The sequence below is a fragment of the Elephas maximus genome, chromosome 10 (genome assembly GCF_024166365.1).
Source record: "Elephas maximus indicus isolate mEleMax1 chromosome 10, mEleMax1 primary haplotype, whole genome shotgun sequence".
NCBI classification, from domain to species: domain Eukaryota; kingdom Metazoa; phylum Chordata; class Mammalia; order Proboscidea; family Elephantidae; genus Elephas; species Elephas maximus.
This window is the reverse complement of record NC_064828.1, coordinates 90585077-90604091: the sequence shown is the minus strand read 5'-3', so window position 1 is coordinate 90604091 and position 19015 is coordinate 90585077. Positions and strand designations below refer to the sequence as shown.

General features: G+C 44.7%; 1 protein-coding gene across 2 annotated transcripts in view; it reads right to left on the bottom strand.

Annotated features, from left to right (window-relative positions):
• The window catches only part of ADCK1 (aarF domain containing kinase 1), a 147199-nt gene extending 133141 nt beyond the window's left edge, over positions 1-14058 (bottom strand). Inside the window, exons 1-3 of one of the 2 annotated variants that reach the window (XM_049899480.1) lie at positions 13975-14058; positions 6172-6317; positions 3909-3992 (exon numbers count right to left, since the gene is read on the bottom strand). In XM_049899480.1, the coding sequence (XP_049755437.1) occupies positions 3909-3992; positions 6172-6306 (219 nt within the window). In that variant the 5' untranslated portion in view covers positions 6307-6317; positions 13975-14058. Of the gene's footprint in view, positions 1-3908; positions 3993-6171; positions 6318-11565; positions 11677-13974 lie in introns of those variants that run through there. The other variant, XM_049899479.1, reaches the window with a different exon arrangement.
• Positions 14059-19015: the final 4957 nt, after the last annotated feature.

The following is a 19015-nucleotide window of genomic DNA, read 5'->3' as shown; positions in this document are numbered from 1 at the left end:
GCCCCGAGCCCTCCATCAGAATTAATTCAGCCCTGCCTCCTCCACTCTGGACATCTATATCAGCACTGACTTCTTTCTGCTTTACAGACAGGCCAGTTCACACACATGCCTTCCCTGCTTTATAAGCATCCGGGGCACTAGGAGTCTGGTTCTTCAAAGTCTCTGGGCCCCACTGCATGCCCTCACTGCCTAAGAAAGTTCCGCTCTGCCCCCAGAAAACTCCAAAGCCCCTATGATACAGAGCTGAGTCACCGGGATCCTGGCCTGCCAACACCAACCCTGGAAGAGCTTCTCTAAGTCACTGCCCGCAGAGCTAGTCTCCTGGCTCTGACATACTCCAGGACCTGGAGCTGCTGACTTGATAGGTGAAATAATTATGATGCTCATTCCTTTATCAGCCACGCTGACGGGAATGGATAAGCACTCTGATGGAAGAAAACACTCCTACAGTATCTGTTCATGTTCTCTAGTGCCAGCCTGCTCTCCCTTTCCCAGGCACGACTCCCTGGGACCAGCATATACCCGGGTTTGAAATCACCTTGTTATCAGGTGCTAACCACCACGTGTTACACGCCTGTCAAATCCAGTCTGCACTTCCCTTACTGCATCCCCCAAAGCTGTCAACTTCTCCAGGAACCTCTACCTTTCAGATGACTTATGTGTAAATGGCAACTGTCTTCATGACACCTACCCCGCACCTGCCAGCCCCACTAGCCTGCCTGCTCTGCAGATTCCCATGGCAGAGGGCTTGCCCCGTGCCCTGGCCTGGAACTCTCTGTAGAGTGTCACTCTGGTGGGTTCCAAGGCCAGTAGCGCTGGTTATAGAGTGCTATGGAAAAAAGGGGCAGGGGAAGAGAGGGAGGCATCAAGTTCCAAAGGCAGGTACTTTGCAATCCTCCAATAAAAACTAACATTTCATTCGTTCATTTATCTATTCATTAACAAAAATTTATTCAGCATCTACTGTGTCCCAGGCACGGATACAGGTGTTGGGGACACAGAGATATACAACACAGAGCAAGTTCTTATCCTCATGAGGCACACCTTCTAGCAGACATTAGACTTATTTTTCATATCTGCTTTACATTCCACAAGGAGCCCCCGGGTGGCACAACCAGTTTAGCACTCAACTGCGAACACAAAGGCTGGCAGTTCAAACCCATTCAGAGGCACCACGGACGAATGGCCTCTTCTGAGAGGTCACAGCCTTGAAAACCCTAGGAAGCAGTTCTACTCTGCATACATGGGGTCACCATGAGTCATAACTGACTCAGTGGCAACTGGTTTTGTTTTGTTTTTACATTCCACAAGGCACTGTCTCCAATACTATCTATATAATCCTTAGTAAGTGGTACTAATGTCTCTAGTTTACAGGCCAGGAAAACAGCAGCTCCAAAGGTAGCCTGCCTAGAGCCAAAGCACAAACTCAGGTCTTCCAACTACAAACCTTTTCCTCTTTTGGGGGCTTCTCCAAAGGCAAGAAGCTAACAAGGTGCAGCCTAGCATTAAAAGAGACAATAAATCAACTCAATTCCTTGGCATCACCACTATAGGTATAAGACACACAAAAAAAAACTCTGTCCCTAACCTAAAGGAACCTACAGTCTGTTGTTTGTTGTTGTTAGGTACCATCAAGTCAATTATAACTCACAGCAACCCCACCTGACAGAGTCGAGCTGCCCCCTAGGGTGTTCTAGACTGTGATCTGTAGGTCAGCAGATCACCAGGTCTTTCTCCCACAGAGTCACTGAGTGGGTTCAAACTGCCAATCTTTCAGTCAGCAACTAAAAGCTTAACCATTGTACTACCAAAATCTAAAGTGAGAAAGACATGTAACCAACTAGGATCTGTGGTGGGATTAAAGAGGACAGAGTGATTAAATTCAAATAAGAAGATATCTCTAGAAAGGTATTCAAGAAATAATAATTGCCTCCAGGCAGGAAAATTGATTACCTGGGGAACAGAGGGAGGACATGTGATTTTCTATCTTTCGAATATTATATAATTTGAATTATGTACCACGCAAATGTATTTCTCGTTAAACAACACTTTTAGGATGTGGTCAGCCAAACTGTGAATGTAGGAAATTCTACAGAATTAACGATCTAGTTTCTTCAACAAACAAAAAAAAAAAGAGGGAGGGATGGAAGGGAATCATTACCGTTTTTAAAAAATTTAGGAAACCTCAAGCTATGCAATCTTTTTACCTTATTTGGAGCCAGATTTGAACAAACTAGCTATAAACAGACATTTTTGAGACAACAAGGAAATTAAAACATGGATTAGCTATCCAAAAAAAAACAAACAAACCCAGTGCTGTCGAGTCAATTCTGACTCATAGCAACCCTCTAGGGCAGAGTAGAACTGCCCCATAGAGTTTCCAAGGAGCACCTGAAGGATCTGAACTGCCGACTCTTTGGTCAGCAGCCATAGCACTTAACCACGATGCCACCAGCGTTTCCAGATTAGCCATCAGATATTTTAAAAAATGATTGTTAATTTTGTTAGGTATGATCATGGTATTGTGTGTGTGTTTTTTTAAAGGTCCTTATCTATTAGGGAAACCCTGGTGGCATCGTGGTTAAGAGCTACAGCTAGTAACCAAAAGGTCGGCAGTTTGAATCTACCAGGAGCTCCTTGGAAACTCTACCGGGCAGTTCTACTCTGTTCTATAGGGTCATTATGAGTCAGAATTGACTTGATGGCAACGGATTTGGTTTTGGGGTTATCTATTAGTCATACATACTGAAATATTTACAGGTGAAATGATATGATGACTGAGGTTTCCTTTCAAAGATTTCAAAAAAATAATAATAAATGGACAAATGAATGAATGAGAGAATAGATGAAACCAGAATGGCAAAATTTTGATGATTTCTGAAACTGGAAGACAGTTCCACGGCAGCTCATTACATTAGTCTTTCTACTGTCTCATGGATGGTTGAAAAATTCCATAAGGAAAAGTTTAAATAAAAAGGTAGAAGTATTCCATGCATAATCTGGAGGATGACTGAAGGAAAGCTTCACCACAGGGGAGGTGTTTGATCTGAGTCGCAAGGATGACAAGACACTTCCTGATGGCTTCCAGAGCCCTGGTGGTGCAGTGGTTGAGGGATCTGGTCGCTGAGCAGTATACAAAGCTGATCAAGACCAGCTGATCAAGACCACTTCAAATCCACCAGCCGCTCTTTGGAAACCCTATGGGGCAGTTCTACTCTGCCCTACAGGGTCGTTATGAGTCAGAATCGACTCCACTGCAACAGGTTTGTTTGTTTTTTAAGGGCATTCCAGGCTGAGGGGACTGAAATGAGCAAAGATGTACAGGTCTGTATGGCAAGCCTCTCACTGGAAGAATCAAAGTTATCTACACCTGACCCCAAACTCAACCTACATCCCACAAAAGTGCCCTCTTGCTCGATCCCCCTAACTCCCTGGGATATCTAGACACTGCATCAGAATCAACTACCTGACTCCAAATGAGGTATGAGAGTGTGGAGTCAACAACTCCACTCAGAGACCAAGCGAGGCCCCAGTGTGGCCTTCAGAGGAGACCAAAGCAATTAACCTCTTTCAACTGGGTTTTGCCTGACAAAGCAGTTTGGAAGCCAGCTCATTTACCTCAGGGACAGAGCCTCCACCCCTACTGAGTCATCCCAGAGACTTGCCCTCCCCAGAAATACATGCCAGCCTCCTCATCAGCCGTTTCTAGATTAGTAACTTCAGCACCATGGGGTCACCCTGATGTTGGCCTGGCAGCCCACCCTATCAGCACTAAACACCTCCAAGCAGAGGAGGAGGTTTCTCCCCTCTTCCAAACCAAATCACCAGGGAACCTCAGTCCCCACACTGCCCCCTGCCCACCTCCTGCTGCACACAGTCATGTCCGGGCCATCCCTCTGGTCCCTTACCTTGGATCGAAGCTGCAGGTACTCCTCTGAGCCATAGGGAACACTTCTCAGGGAGGTGAGGTAGTCATAACTGATGACAGCTGTCTGTGAACCAAGGAAGGGGAAGGCTTAGTGCCCGGACATCAGATACTACTTCTCTTGATACCGGTTGGGATGTCTGGAGAGGAATGGATAGTCCCATCCCTAAGATACTCTGCCCCCAGACCTTACCCTGGCTGGCTTCTTCCTGTCATTCAGGGCTCTGCACAAATGCTTCCTCTGCAGTGAAGCCCAATCTCCAGTAGCCCCTACCCACCAGGAACTCTCAATTATTTATTATAATGAGCCACCAGCCAAATTATCTTGCACATATTTTTCCTTATTTATGCACTGTCTCCCCAACACTAGAATTTAAGCCCTGTAAGGCCAAGCGTTTGTCCTTTCTGTTCATCATTGTACCTACAGGACCTTTTATAGTACTACTTGAATGGGTATTGTTGGATTGATGTTGCTGTATTAATTTACCCTGCCTGTCTGTATCACAAATCAACCTAACGTGATGTTTATAGGCTGATTTGCTCTAATAACGTAAGTTTTGATTCTAGGTCTCCTGGCCCAAACTCCAGAAAAAGTCTCCTGATCCTTGGTGAATCAACAAATGACAGGCTCAAAGATACCCCAGGCATGGAGGTGCCTTGGGGATTAACTAGCCCAAAACCTCCCTTTTTAGAACTGACTAACTGAGGACCGTAGAAGTTAAAGGGCTTAGAAGGTTGATACCAAGAGAAGTTTTCCTTTGTCTGGGCCCCCCAAAGCTTTATTCTATTCACCACATACTTGTTAAACATCACCACATGCAGGATCTGGTTGCGAAGCAGTATACGAAGCTGATCGAGACCAGAGCCTGGCCCATTAAGAATTTATAGCCTTATGGCTGGTTTATAAAGAACTGAATAATACCTCGTCCCTTTGTTTCCAACTACTCAAATCCCTAAGGCTCCATTCAAACCCTGCTTCCTCTAGGGCACTCATCCTCACTCCCAGCTCACAGGACATACTCCTGTGTTTGAGTCCCACAGCAGTGATCATCTGAGTCATTCATCTTGGCACAATACGTGGCTGTGCATTGTTTTTAAGCCATTCCTGTGCCCACTCCTCAACCAGAAGTTCCCTGAGGGCTGGGTCTGGGTGGGACAGTTCAGTTCTGCCCCTCAAAGTATATAAGGCGATGCTGGGCCCAAAGAAATCCGCTGCTATCAAGTCAATTTCGACTCATAGCAACCCTATAGGACAGAGTAGAACTGCCCCATAGGGTTTCCAAGGAGCAGCTGGTGGATTCAACTTGGCGACCTTTTGGTAACAGCTGAACACTTAACCACTGTGCCACCAGGACTCTGGACCCAGAGGAAGCCCTTCATATTTCATATTCCATCGCCTGTTTACTCAAAGCTTATCTTGATTCTGTGATTCTAAAACAAGACAGTTTATCCTAGAGGACAAGCACCACACCAGTGGCCTCCTCTCTGAGCAAGGCTCGGGAGAACGCTTGCCAACACTGAGGGTTAGGGAAATGGCTAGACAACAACCAAAACATGCTATACATCAAATGCATCTACAGCAAGGGGAAGAAAGGATGAGCTCATCCTGCAGCAGAGAGAGGAGGAAAGAAAGCATGAGGCAGGTGGCATCTACCCACCAGTGGGGCTATAACATAGGAGTGTCTGGAAACATCATGTTCGCAGAGTTAAGAGGACATTATCATGCCCAGATGTTGTTCCTACTGAGTCCCCAGAGAAGACCTATTAAAGGTCAAATATTCAACTCAGACTCTCTGTCAGTTTGGGGATCGGGGAGGAGCGAAGTTCTAGACGTTCAGCAGAAGCCCTGCATCAGCAGCCATTACCACCAGCTCATTTAAGAGAGACCAAGTTTGCTGGTGGAACTTAGTCAAAGCTGCAGAGTCCTTCTCCATGCATGTCTGCTGAGGCACATCACCCTGCTGAGCCCACCATTAAAATAAGACACAGAATCCTAAGCGCAAAGGCTTCAGAACAGCAACACTGAGCAATCCCATTCTTTTTACCTTCAGGGTGGCAGAGGATGTGTGTACAGGAATGCACATATATAAGTGTGCACATCCATGCCTGTGCAACTGAGTAGGGGCAGCTTTAGCACATGTAAGAGTACATGCCTATCCGCACATATGTGCAACCAGCGTGTCCACCTACTACGTGTATGAACACACGCAAGCAATGCTGTAGCTCCCAAAATGAGGAAAACCTACCGTAGCAACTGCTCTGCCCACCCTGACAGCGCCAAAGTCATTAGGGTCCAAGTACTTGTTACTGTAGAGGTAGAAGCCAGCGGCGGCAAGAGCCATGCTGGTCCACGAAGCAAGCTTTAGAGCCCTTCTGGCCATGTCACCAGCCCCTGCAGGAGAAAGGAAAGTAGAGAAAGAATAACAATTAAGTGTTTCACAGTCACTCAGACCTAGGCTTAAATCCACTTAATAGGTTGTATGATCTGGGTCATTTCCCTGATCTCACTGAGCTTTAGTTTTCTCATTTGTAAAACAGGGATGATAAAAAAAAAAAAAACCTACCTCAAAAGCTGTTGGGATAAAAAGAGATACGTACATAAAATATTTAGCATAGTAATCAACTCTGAAAGTCATTCTTTCTTCAACAATGTCAGGCAGTGTTCTAGTCACTACAGAGAGTGAACAAAATAAAGTCTTGTCCCACGTGGAGTTTACAGTCTCGAGGAGTGACCAGTACTAAGCAAATAAATACGTAATACATTAAGATATCAGCTGCAGGCAGCTAACAGACACATGAGGAAATGCTGGAGATCACTAGCCATTAGAGAAATGCAAATCAAAACTATAATGAGATACCACCTCACCCCAACATTACTAGTACAAATCAAAAAAACAGAAAATAAAAAATGTTGGAGGGCTGTGAAGAGCTTGGACGTCTTATGCACTGCTGGAAAAAAAAAAAAAAATAGGAGGGTAAAATGGTACAACCATTTTGGAAAACGACATGGCTGGGGCTTCCTTAAAAAGTTAGAAATAAAAACACCACACAATCCATCAATCCTACTCTTAGGAATATATCCTAGAGAAATAAGAGCCAACACACAAATAGACATATGCACACCCTTGTTCACTGCAGCATTATTCACAATAGCAAAACAAGGAAAACAAGTGCCCATCAATAGATGGATGGATAAAAAAACTATGGTACACACACACACAATGGAATATTACCCAATGAAAAGAATAATAAAGAATCTGCAAAACATCTCACAACATGGATGAATCTGGAGGGCATTATGCTGAATGAAGTCAGGCAATCACAAAAGGACAAATACTGTATGAGCTCACTATTATAAAAACACATGAAAATGCTTCCACACAGAAAGAAACAATCTTTGATGGTTACAAGGTAGGGGAGGGGTGCGATGGGAAAAACACTACCTAGATATAAGTGGTAACTTTCGTCAAGTGCAAGACAGTACACAATACAGGGGAAGTTAGCAAAACTTGACCAGGGCAAAGTCACAGAAGCTTCACAGACACATCCAAACGCCCTGAGAGACCAAGCTATTGGGCAAAGGGCTGAGGACCACGGTCTTGGGGTACATTCAGCTCAACTATATAGACTTTATAAACTGTAATATAGTTATAAAGAAAATGTTCTACTTGTGACTGGTGAGTAGCAATGGGGGTCTTAAAAGCCCACGAGCAGCCACCCAAGATACATCTACAGCTCCCGTCCTGGATGGAGCAAAGGGGAATGAAGAAGACCAAAGATACAAGGGAGGTTAGTACAAAGGACTAATAATGGACCACAACCTCCACCAGACTGAGCCCAGAACAACTAGATGGTGCCCAGTTACTACCACCGACTGCTCTGGCAGAAATCACAAAAGAGGGACAAAGCGAGAAAAAAATGTAGAACAAAATTCAAAGTCATAAAAGAAAAAAAGATTAGGCTTGCTGGCCTGACAGAGGCTGGAGAAAGCCCAAGAGTATGGAACCCTTTAAACTCAGTACTAAAGTCACTCCTGAGGTTCACCCTTCAGCCAAAGATTAGACAAGCCCATAAGACAAAATGAGACTAAATGGGCACGCCAGCCCAGGAGCTGGGACGAGAAGGTAGGAGGGGACAGGAAAGCTGGTAATGGGGAACCCAAGGTCAAGAAAGGAAGAGTGGTGACATGTCATGGGATTGCCAAGCAATGTAACAAAACAATATGTGTATTCATTGTTTAATGAGAAACTAATTTGCTCTGTAAACCTTCATTTAAAGTACAATTTTTAAAAAAGCTATGTGCCTAGAAAAACAGCAAAGGGGGTGGGGGATAAAGAGTAACAAAAGGATACTACTTCAGCTAGGGAAGGCGGTATAGCATGCTGACCACTGTTACTTGTAACTATCATTACATACACAGTCATCACTATTGTTGGGTGCTGTCGAGTTGATGCTGACTCCTAGTGACCCTATAGGACATAGCAGAACTGCCCCATAGGGTTTCCTAGGCTGCAATCTTTACAGGAGCAGATCACTAGGTCTTTTCTCCTGCAGAGCCACTGGATTCATTCGAATCACTGACCTTTCCAGTTAGCAGCGGAGCACTTAACCACTGCACACCACGGCTCCTCCAGACATCATTAGCAGCTCCTATCGTGACTACCCCTTGCTCATGCCACTCCAACAGCACTGGTCGTCATACCATTCTTCAAACATGTCAGGCACGTTCTGGCCTCAGAGCTTTTGCACCTGCTGTTCTCTCTGCCTAGAATAGGGATCAGCAAACTTTGTCTGTAAAGGGCACTTCAGTAAACACTTCAGGTGTTGGGCGCCATAAAGGTAGCCAGGTACGGCCTTCAGGCTGTAGTGTGCCAAATTCTGGCCTAGCACGTTGTTTTTCTTGTTCTTATCGGGTGCTGTGAAGCTGCTTATGATTCACTGTGACTCCATGTCGAATTGCCCAATTGGGTTTTGTTTTATTTGTTTTTTTAGGGTTTCTTAGCTATAACGTTTACAGCAGCAGATCACCAGCTCTTCCTTCCATAGAGTCACTGGGTGGGTTCGAACCACCAATCTTTCAGTTAGCAGCTAAGCACTTAACCATTGTGCCACCAGAGCTCCTTTAGCACATAGTAGGTGCTCCAAAAGCATTTACTGAATGAATGACTCAATCAGTGAATAAACCATATCCCATGAGGCCTGGGCAGAGCCAGTAGCATGGATCCCGAGGTGAGAAGCACAAAGGCAAGCCTGCCACCTCCCAGCCCTTGGCTCTCCTGAACCCCAAACTCCTGCTGCACCACCCTCCAGGCCTGTCCGCTGTAGGCAATGAGGCCATCCTGAGGCTTGAGACTACCTCAGGGTGGAGAACTGGCTGCAAAGCAAACAATTCCCAAGACCTGGCTTTCATGCAGATGTCCCCAGTAACAAAAGATGTGGAAATTGAAATACACAGATGATAGAGGAGCCAAACTGCCTCTAAATAGACTGGAGCTGAAGGTTCCCATAAGGTGTCAGAGAGTATTTAACTTGCAAATAAGCTGCCTCTCTCTGGGTATTTTAAAAGACCCTGTCAGCCATGAAATATGTCTGTCAATGAAAAACACCTTTCATTACTAAACCTTTTGCTAATGAATCACCTGCCCCGTTCTGTTTACTCGTCTCTTTGACCTTCACCTGAGTTACCTCTCATATAACAGCACACACCTTGTGGGGAATCTGAGGCTACCTTGACCTGAAAACCTAATCATAAAAAAAAGAAAAAATCATAGGATAATAATATTCTCAAGAACTAACATTTACAAAGCCCTTTTCACGTTCATTATTCCCTTAGATATTCCATACAACCCAGTGAGGTGAGACAAGTATTTTTACCATCCCCAGGTACAAATGAAGAATCCAGGACTTTGAATGGGTTCCTTTCGGTTGGACACCCTGCTGAGAATTTGCATTTCCACCTCAGATATACTAAATCAGAATCTATGTTTTAACAAGATCCACAGGGGGTGGAAATGCAAGTTCTCAGCAGGGGCTTGAGGCCCTGGAGGAAAACCAAGGAGCCAAGAGGGTGAGCAATTTGTCCCAGGTGACTCAGCTAGTAAATGGCAGAGTAAGAGTTCGAAATGGGAATTTCCCACTCTAAACGCTCAGCCTGTCACTTCATGGCACATGGCCTTCTTGATAGGGACACCGGGACCTGGGTTCTTAACACCATTCCCAAGTTACCGCTTCAGTCATTGCGCATAGGGACTATGATTTCTAGGTTTAGCATGTGGCTGCTAACCAAAAGGATGGCAGTCTGAATCAGCCAGAGGCTCCTTGGAAACCCTATGGGGCAGTTCTACTCGGTCCTATAGGGTTGTTATGACTCAGAATCCACTCAACGGCAACGGGTTTGGTTTTTGGTTTTTTACCACCCCCAATAAAAGGCCCTAGTGGCTCAACAGTTAAGCACTCAGCTGCTAACCAAAAGTTGGCTGTTCAAGCCCACCCATTTGCTTCTGTAAAGACTGCAGCCTAGGAAACCGTATGAAGCAGTTCAACTCTGTCACACTTGGTTACTATGAGTTGAAAATTGACTTGACAGCACCTAACACCACCACCCTCAATGTACCTCACGCACAGCCATCACCCGTCTGTCATTGGAGGACTGTGTGTTGCTCTGATGCTGAACAGGTTTCAGTGGAGCTTCTGGATAAAGTTGGACTAGGAAGACAGTCCTAGCGATCTGCTTCCAAAAATCAGCCAGTGAAAACCCTAGGGATTGCAACAGTCCGATCTGCAACCAATCGTGGTGATAGCGTAAAACCATACAGCATTTTCTTTCATTGTGTGTGGGGTCACCATGAGTTGGTGGCCAACTAGACAGCAACTAACAACAAAAACAACCACTCCCAATGTTACCAGGTAGAAATCCCCAAGTTCTTACTCAGCATGACTCCTATTGGCCAATACGTGAGAGACCGAGGTAGGAGAACAAGAAAGCCACCTTTATTTTGCTGTACAAAGAAATGGAGTCAGTCGGAGCTCCTGCTGCCAACACTGCTTGCCAAGGGCAGACAGGTAAGTTACTTTTAAAGGGGTTTATGGGTAGGGAGTTCATACAAGTTACGTCAGCAACTTTCTTAACCATACTACGCAGGTGCAATGGGGTTTACGTACAACCTCCAGGCAACAGCAGGATTCAAATGCAAAGCTGAGCGGGGAGGAAAGCCTAGCAAAGGGAATGATTTTGCAACACAACACTGTAGGGGAGGTAGCCAGGTAAAGAACACAGCGTTAGCACTGTGGGGGTTCTGTCACACCAATGCTGCCAAGAAGATGGAAAGAGCTGTTTGGAGCCCTGGAAACTGGGAAATCAACCAGATATCACCAAGGTCAACAAGTGCTCCTCACTAGAAATAACCCACTCCAGCCTATGAAACATTTAGGAGAGCAGCAAAGTTTACACAGTAGTTGTACTGTCAAATCAATGGTAACAATGGCATCCATCATGCTAGATCACTGGAAACCCTCCAGTGGGTCATGATGCAAGGCAACAGGAAAGTCTGGGAAGTTCTACAAATGGGAAGGAAGTTGATGGCCAAAAGAAATGCCCTTCCCATGGACAGAACTAAATGGAGAATGGGGCACTTACTTACCATTCATGGAGGCCGTCTTTCAGTTTTTACTCCTCTGAAGCCAGTCTGGAATCACCTCATTCTGCTTGGTGTACAGGTGAGGATGACCACAGAGCAAAGGCACTTAGGGCTCTAATTCCATTAATCCCGTAAAGTGACCACATCCTCCCTCCATTTTCTAGAGAACTATTAGACGAATGAGCATGATTTCTTCTGTTCTGTCCCCCAACACTGGGAAAGCATTCAAAAACACCCTTGGAAAGAGTAATCAGGTCTTCATGGTAATATGGTCACTGATATGTACAAAAAGCAAACAAGGTAGACACTATCATGCCCCAAGTCTGGAAGGACTCCAAGTCAATGCCCACAGACCAACAAGCTGATCCACCTTAAAGCCAGGCAGGTTTACTGTCTACCCTGCCCGGCAAATAGTGATGCAGTCCAACGCAGGAACTAAATTTTAATCACACCCTCATTCCCAGTGTGTGATGCCCAGGAGGTGTTCGAATCAGTATTAATTTAAATAAAGGAACCCCTGACTGATGCCAAGGTCCCAGAGCAGATGGGTAAAATAAACTTTACCCAGGTAAGGAATAGAAATTCTCCACTCAGATCATCCTGGGAAAGGAGGAGTCGGGAGAACACGGGAAAGCCAGCAGCTAAGAAAGGTGTGCAGGCTTACAACAGGAGAGGTTCAGTGCTAAGTGCTTAAATATCACATGTAACTTGCACAGTTACATTCTGAGGCGCATAAGGAGGTCAAGTTTTAGAAAAGTGAACAAACTTGGCCAGGAAACTAACAAGTGATGGAACTGACCTTGAATTCAAGTTCCCAACCAAAAGACCAAAGAGATGAATGAAATAATAGGCTCACTGGGCTCTGAGGTGGGCTCCTGGAGTCCCTCCCACATAGGAATCTAAACCCGGGGGGTTATTCAGTAAGTTTATATTTCAGTGAGCTGCCCTACAAGGGTGGGGAATGGATGGATGAACCAAACACTATTCTTACAGTCTTCCAGCCTGACAAGAGAATAAGTGTGTATCAGGGGAAAATAAAATGTAAGCTCTCCCAGCAGATGTCAAAGCTCAGATCCGTGAGGGGTGCTTAGAAATGATCAAGTGTAACCCAGGAAAAATGACACAAGCATAGACTACATGAAAATCTGTATAACACCAGGCATGGGAGAGGAGGAATTAACAGTGTACAAAGTAATACAAACATGTTTATTATAACTACAACAGTACAACTGACCAACAAGGATCAGAAAGGCCCATAACCAGGTGTAAAGGGTTGGTGGTTTAAGTTTACAAGATTTTTTCCTATAAAACAGTGGTACTCAAAGTATGAGGAAACCCATGTGTGTCAGAGCAGAACTGTGCTCCATGAGGCTGTCAATGGCTGATTTTTTCTAAAGGTTGCCAGGCCTTTCTTCCAAGGCACCTCTGAGTGGACAACTTCCAACATTTCAGTTAGCAGCTGGGCATGTTAACCGTTTGCACCACCCAGAGAGTTGCCAAGAGTCAGAATTCACTGGAGGACAGCTGGTTTGGTTTTTTTGTTTTACTTGAAGCATGGTACTTGGCCCAGCGGAATCTAATTCTCCTTGGAGATTGTTAGAAAGGCAAGCTCTTGGTCATAACCCCTGACATACTGAATCAGAAACTTTGAGGGTAGGGTTCAACATTGTGTTATAACAAGCTCTCCGGATGATTCTCAAGGGCGCTAACGTTTGAGAATCACTTCAGTACGAAAATGTTTAAAGAAAACTTGCGGAGGCAGCGGTTGAACCTAATTCACTTCAACTCGGCAAATACTTCTTGAGCACCCACTCAGTGCCAAGCGCCACAGAAGTGATCAATAAATACAGATGTTTCTTAGGAGAAAATAAATGCCACTTAAATTTTTTTTTTAACCAGAGGAGAGGACTGTACTAGGCGCCTTTTAAATGGCTGCTGACCATACACGGGCCATCTTGCGCACACATTTACTGTGTATGCCCTGGAAGCGAAGGGCTGTGCAAGGCGCTAGAATAAGATCAGACCGGACTACGCCCCAGCCGCAGCTGCTTCTGCCCCGACGCCCACAAAGCCACCTGGGGCTAAAAGCCTCTGGGTGAGCCACCTGCTGCCCTCCTCCAGCTGCGCCTACTCGGGTGCACGCAAGGCGGTGCCACCGAAGTAGACAATCCACACTTGGCTCCTCTGGCCGTGGTGCACCAGACTAGTCCCTGCAGGTGGGCGGGGCACCGCGCGTCACCCGGGCCACGTGACTGCGCGCCGCCGGTGGCAAGGTCACGGGGCCGGGGTCGCCTCCTGCTTTCTCTAGTCTGCGGGGGGTGGCGCCCGGCGCATTCACAGTGACTTCCCCAAGTTCAGCGTGCAGTGCGGCCCTAGCTCTGCGCCGGCCTCCAGCATGCTGCCCCTACTCACCCCGAGGAAAACCGAGTCGCGGTGCCGGGCTTCCCGCCGCAGCCCAGTAGCCGGAAGTTCGCAGGGAACGCTTCTCTCCGCCACGACCCCTCCCTTCTTTAACCTCGCTTGAGTAAGCCGAGGCGCCGCGCGGCCTGCCGGGACTTGTAGTTCTCGGTTCCCTAAACCGCAGGGGCCAGGACCAAAGAACCACCGCTGTCCTGCTGGACAGCTCCACTGGTGGAGGCAAAGGGGTCACAGACACTTATCAGCCAGATGGCCTTGCTGCTTTGCCTGGGCCTCGAATGTGGAACCTTACTGAAAACTTTTTCGAGAGGCATTCCAAATAACGCATATTTTCGTGCTTATTGGAGAGTGGAGCTATAGATTTGTATATTTTAAATAAAGTATTAGAACAAGTAGGCAGGGAAGAAATTTACTCAACAGTCATTGAATAATAATTGCAGCAATGATTAAGCGCTCAACTACTACCTGAAACGTTGGCAGTTCAAACCCACCCAGAGGCTCCTCAAAAGACAGGCCTGGCGATCTGCTTCTCAAAGGTCACAGCCTTGAAAACCCCATGGAGCAGTTCTACTCTGCACACATGGAGTTGCCATGAGTCAGGATCAACTCCAGAGGCGACTAACAACAACTACAAAGTTAATCTTAGTTATCTATGGTCCTCATTCATTCACTCATTGACCTCTAGTTATCAAAAGTTTATAAGATGTACTTTGGAGACATTGATTCTACAAACATCTATTGAGCTACTTCCCCAGGGGAACAGAGACACGGGTTGAATCAACTCAATTCCGATCACATTTCCAACAGGATTCTTTTTGGATTTTTATAACCTATCCTAGAATTTAGGAAACCCTGGTGGCATAGCGGGTAAGTACTACGGCTGCTAACCAAAAGGTCGGCAGCTCAAATCCACCAGTCACTCCTTGGGAACTCTATGGGGCAGTTCTCCTCTGTTCTATAGGGTCTCTATGAGTTGGAATCTACTCAACAGCAATGGGTTAACCTAGAATTTATGTAGGACTACAAAGGGCAAAGCATTCTCAAAACACTTTTGAAGAAGAATAGCATTTCAGAGATTTGTCCTTCCATTTATCAACGTTTCCCATAAAGCTATAAAAATTAAGACCATGTGGTATTGGCATAAGAATAGTCAGAGGGAAAGATAAAACCGCCCTACAGCTCAGAAACGGATCCAGGCATATATGGAACACATGACAAAGCTAGCATTATAGATCAATGGGGAAAGACAGATTACTCAGTATATGGGGCTGGAACAACTACTTACTTTTTGGACCCCTTAACTCATCCCATACACAAAAATTGATTCCAGGTATGTTATAGACTCATGTACAACAGAACAAAATATTGCCCTGCCTTGTGTCAACCTCACTATCACCATCATGTTCAACTCGATCCTTGAAGCCATTTTGCCAATCCATTTCACTGAGGATCTCTCTTGCCATCACTGGCCCTCTACTTCACCAAACCTGATGTCCCCCTCCAGAGACTGATCCCTTCTGATGACATGTACAAACCAAGTGAGTTGGATGATGTTCTGCTGTGATCCATAAGGTTTTCCTTCAATAACTTTTGGAAGTAGATCACCAAGCCTTCTTACTCTTAGTCTGGAAGCTCTGCTGAAACCTGTCCACCATGGGTGACCCTGCTGGTATTTGAAATACTGGAGACATAGCTTCCAGCATCATAACAACACACAAGCAACCATAGTACAACAAACTGACAGATCGGTGATGGAATCTCAGGGTAGAGTTTTTTAAATGACATAAGCACAAACTGTAAGAGAAACGTGTGATAAATTTGAACTATATTAAATGTAAGAACTGCTCTTCGTTGAGAGAGAAAAGACTAGCCACAAGCTGGGAGAAGATCATTGCAGTACAGAGATGGCAGTGGTATGTTGTTGCTGTTGTTAGGTGCCGCCAAGTCAATTTTCCACCCATAGCAACCCCATGTCACAGAGCAGAAATGCCTCATAGGGTTTTCAAAGCTGTAATCTTTTTTTTTTTTTTTTTTTGGTGAGGAATCTTTATTATTATTATGATTATTGTACTTTAGATGAAGGTTTACCAAACAAACTAGCTTCTCATTAAACAGTTAGTACACATATTGTTTTGTGACATTGATTACCAATCCCACAACATGTCAGCGCTCTCTCTTCTGGACCTTGGGTTCCCTATTACCAGCTTTCCTGTCTCATCTTGCCTTCTAGTCCTTGCCCCTGGATGGGTGTGCACCTTTGGTCTTGCTTTGTTTTATGGTCAAAGCCGTAATCTTCACAGAAGCAGATCATCAGGTCTTTCCCCCGAGGATCCGCTGGGTGGGTTCGAACCCCCAAGCTTTCATTTAGTAACCAAACACTTAACCATTGTGCCTCCAGGGCTCCAGCAATGGTATAGAGGTAAATAATACAGCCCCCACCATCTCAAGCTTGTAATTTATAGGCATTAAGATAAGAAAATGACTAATGCCCAAATGATGTGAGAAGTGTTAAGATAGAGGTAGGAACAAAGTGGTATAGGAGCACAAAGAAGGGAGCGTTCATTTTGCCCAAGAGATTTTGCAAGACTCTGTGGACTAAGAACTGACTTGTAGGCTAGGACTTAGAGGTTGACCCTGTAGGTCAATATGAGCCAGAATGGACTCGATGGCAATGGGTAGGAGAAGTGTGTTGGAAGCAGCCCAGGCAAAGGAAAAGTACAAAGGCATAAAGATGCAGTAGAATATAGTAAAAGACATAGAGATATTTCAATTAAAAATTGAAGATCCAAAACCACAGAGAATAAATATATTAAAAACTTGATATGAAAGAACTCATGTGACAACCAGAACAGAATTAATAAGAATGTTGACACATTGTAAAAAAAATGTAATCAATGTCACTGAAAATTTTGTGTAGAAATTGTTAAATGAGAACCAAGTTTGCTCATCGAAAACACAAGAAAATATTTTTTAAAAAAGAAAGAAAAAAGTTAACATGGTTATTATAATTGAACATTAAGTTTAACTGAGAAATTGTTACCAGCAGACTAGCAGTTAATTCTTGGAAATGGAAATGGGGAGCAGGGAGTGGGGTCAGAGGACTTTCAGTTTACACTCAATACACTTTTTAATATTTGAATTTTTTTCAATAAATGTGTATAATCATAACTTGAAATTAATTATTTAATTTTTTGAATTTTAATTTAGCAGACTCCCACTAAAAACACAGTCAATTGAATGCACGCATTTAAATCCACTTCTTCCCGAAATCTCATGAAAATGATAGGAAAGGAATAAAAAAGGCATAAAACCCAAGAAGAACAAGAGGGAAGACATCCACAGATGAGAAGTCAAAAAATAAATGTCGGAAGCTCCAAAGCAGATAGACAAATGAGGAACTTCTAAAATAAGACAGGGCTTGAGCCCATCCGCAGAGATTGTGAGTTTTAGGATCAGGCTTGGGGCTTAGTACTTCGTAAATCTCCCCCTGGTAGTTTCAATGGGTTTCAGTGGGCACATTGTCAAGGAAGCAGCACAGTGCTGTGAAAAGCCTACAAGTGAGTGGGTTCAGAGCAGTTCTTCTCAGCCACATTAGAATAACCTGGGGAGCTTCAAAAATCCATACCTGGACCTCTTCAAAAATCTTTGGGGATGGGACCCAAATCTAGGTATATTATGGAGTTCCCCAGAGGATTCCAATACATAGCTGAGGTTAAAATCACTGATTTAAAGTCAAAGAATCTTGCTTGAACTGTGTGACTTACAGAAAATTTTCTAATTTGGGAGAGCTTTAGTTTCCTTCTTCATAAAGTGGAGTTAATACTAGTATCTGTCCTACCTGCCTCAAAGGTGCTTCTAAGAATCAAATGAGATGTGTGAGTCCTTAGAAACTGAATATTGCTGTACAAATGTGTCTGCCTCACACTTAGAAAATCCAAACTCTTTGAAACCCATGGAGCCCCCCATGGCCTGGGCTCTGCCCCAGCCCCCTCTCTCCAGCCCCATTTCTCACCCTTCTCTCCCCTGGTTTATTCCACTCCAGCCACACCAGCTTCGTTTCTGTTCCTCCATCTGATAAACTGGCTGCTGTCTCAAGGCGCTTACACTTGCTATTCCTCCAGATCTTCAATAGGCTGCTCCTTCCTGACAATCTGTTCTCTATTCCAATGTCAACCCTCCTGAGAGCCCATCCCTGGTCACCCCTATCCACCCACCCCCCACACTCCCTGAGACACCTCTACCCCTTACACTGCTTTATTTTTTTACAGTACTTTCCAATATTTGAAATGATACCATTTATTTGTTTATATGGGGATTTTTTCTGTCTCCTCCACTAGAATATAAGCTGTATAAGAGCAGGGATTTGTGTCCACTGTGCCTAAAACAGGGCCTGGCACACAGCAGGTGCTAAGCACTGAGAGTACAATGGTGAACAAAGCAGACAAGGTTCCTGGCCTCCTGCAGCATCATTTGGATGGGGTAGAGGAGGAGACAGACAATAAATAAGTAAACAACTAACAGGAGAGCTGGGTGCTGAATAAGCCTTGTGAAAGAAAGAAGAAGTGGGTATACAAAAACGATTAAAAAAGAGAGAGTAGCTACTGAGGCTGCGTGTGTACAACCAAACACCTCATGGGATTTGGTTCCTTGGTTTGGAGATTTAGGGTCCTGATTTCATGGGCCATCCCAGTTAATTGGCCTAATAACATGTTTTGTGCTTCTGTTCTACCTCCAAATTTGTTGTGTAGTGCCTGGTGTCTTAAAAGCTTTCAAGTGACCATCTAATGTAAAACAACTCACCTCTATTCACCTGGAGTGACAAAGAAAGGAGAGACAGGAATAGGAAGAGGAAATAGAATGTGGCTAATTGCTTCCATGAGCAATTGCCTCATTTGCCAGGAGACCAGAAGAACTGGATGGTTCCTAGCTGCCATTACTGAAAGTTTTCATTAAAGATTCCATAGAAGAATCCTGATCAAAAAGGGGAAAATTAAGAACAGAATTTCAAATTCTTATGGAATCCAGACATTCTGGA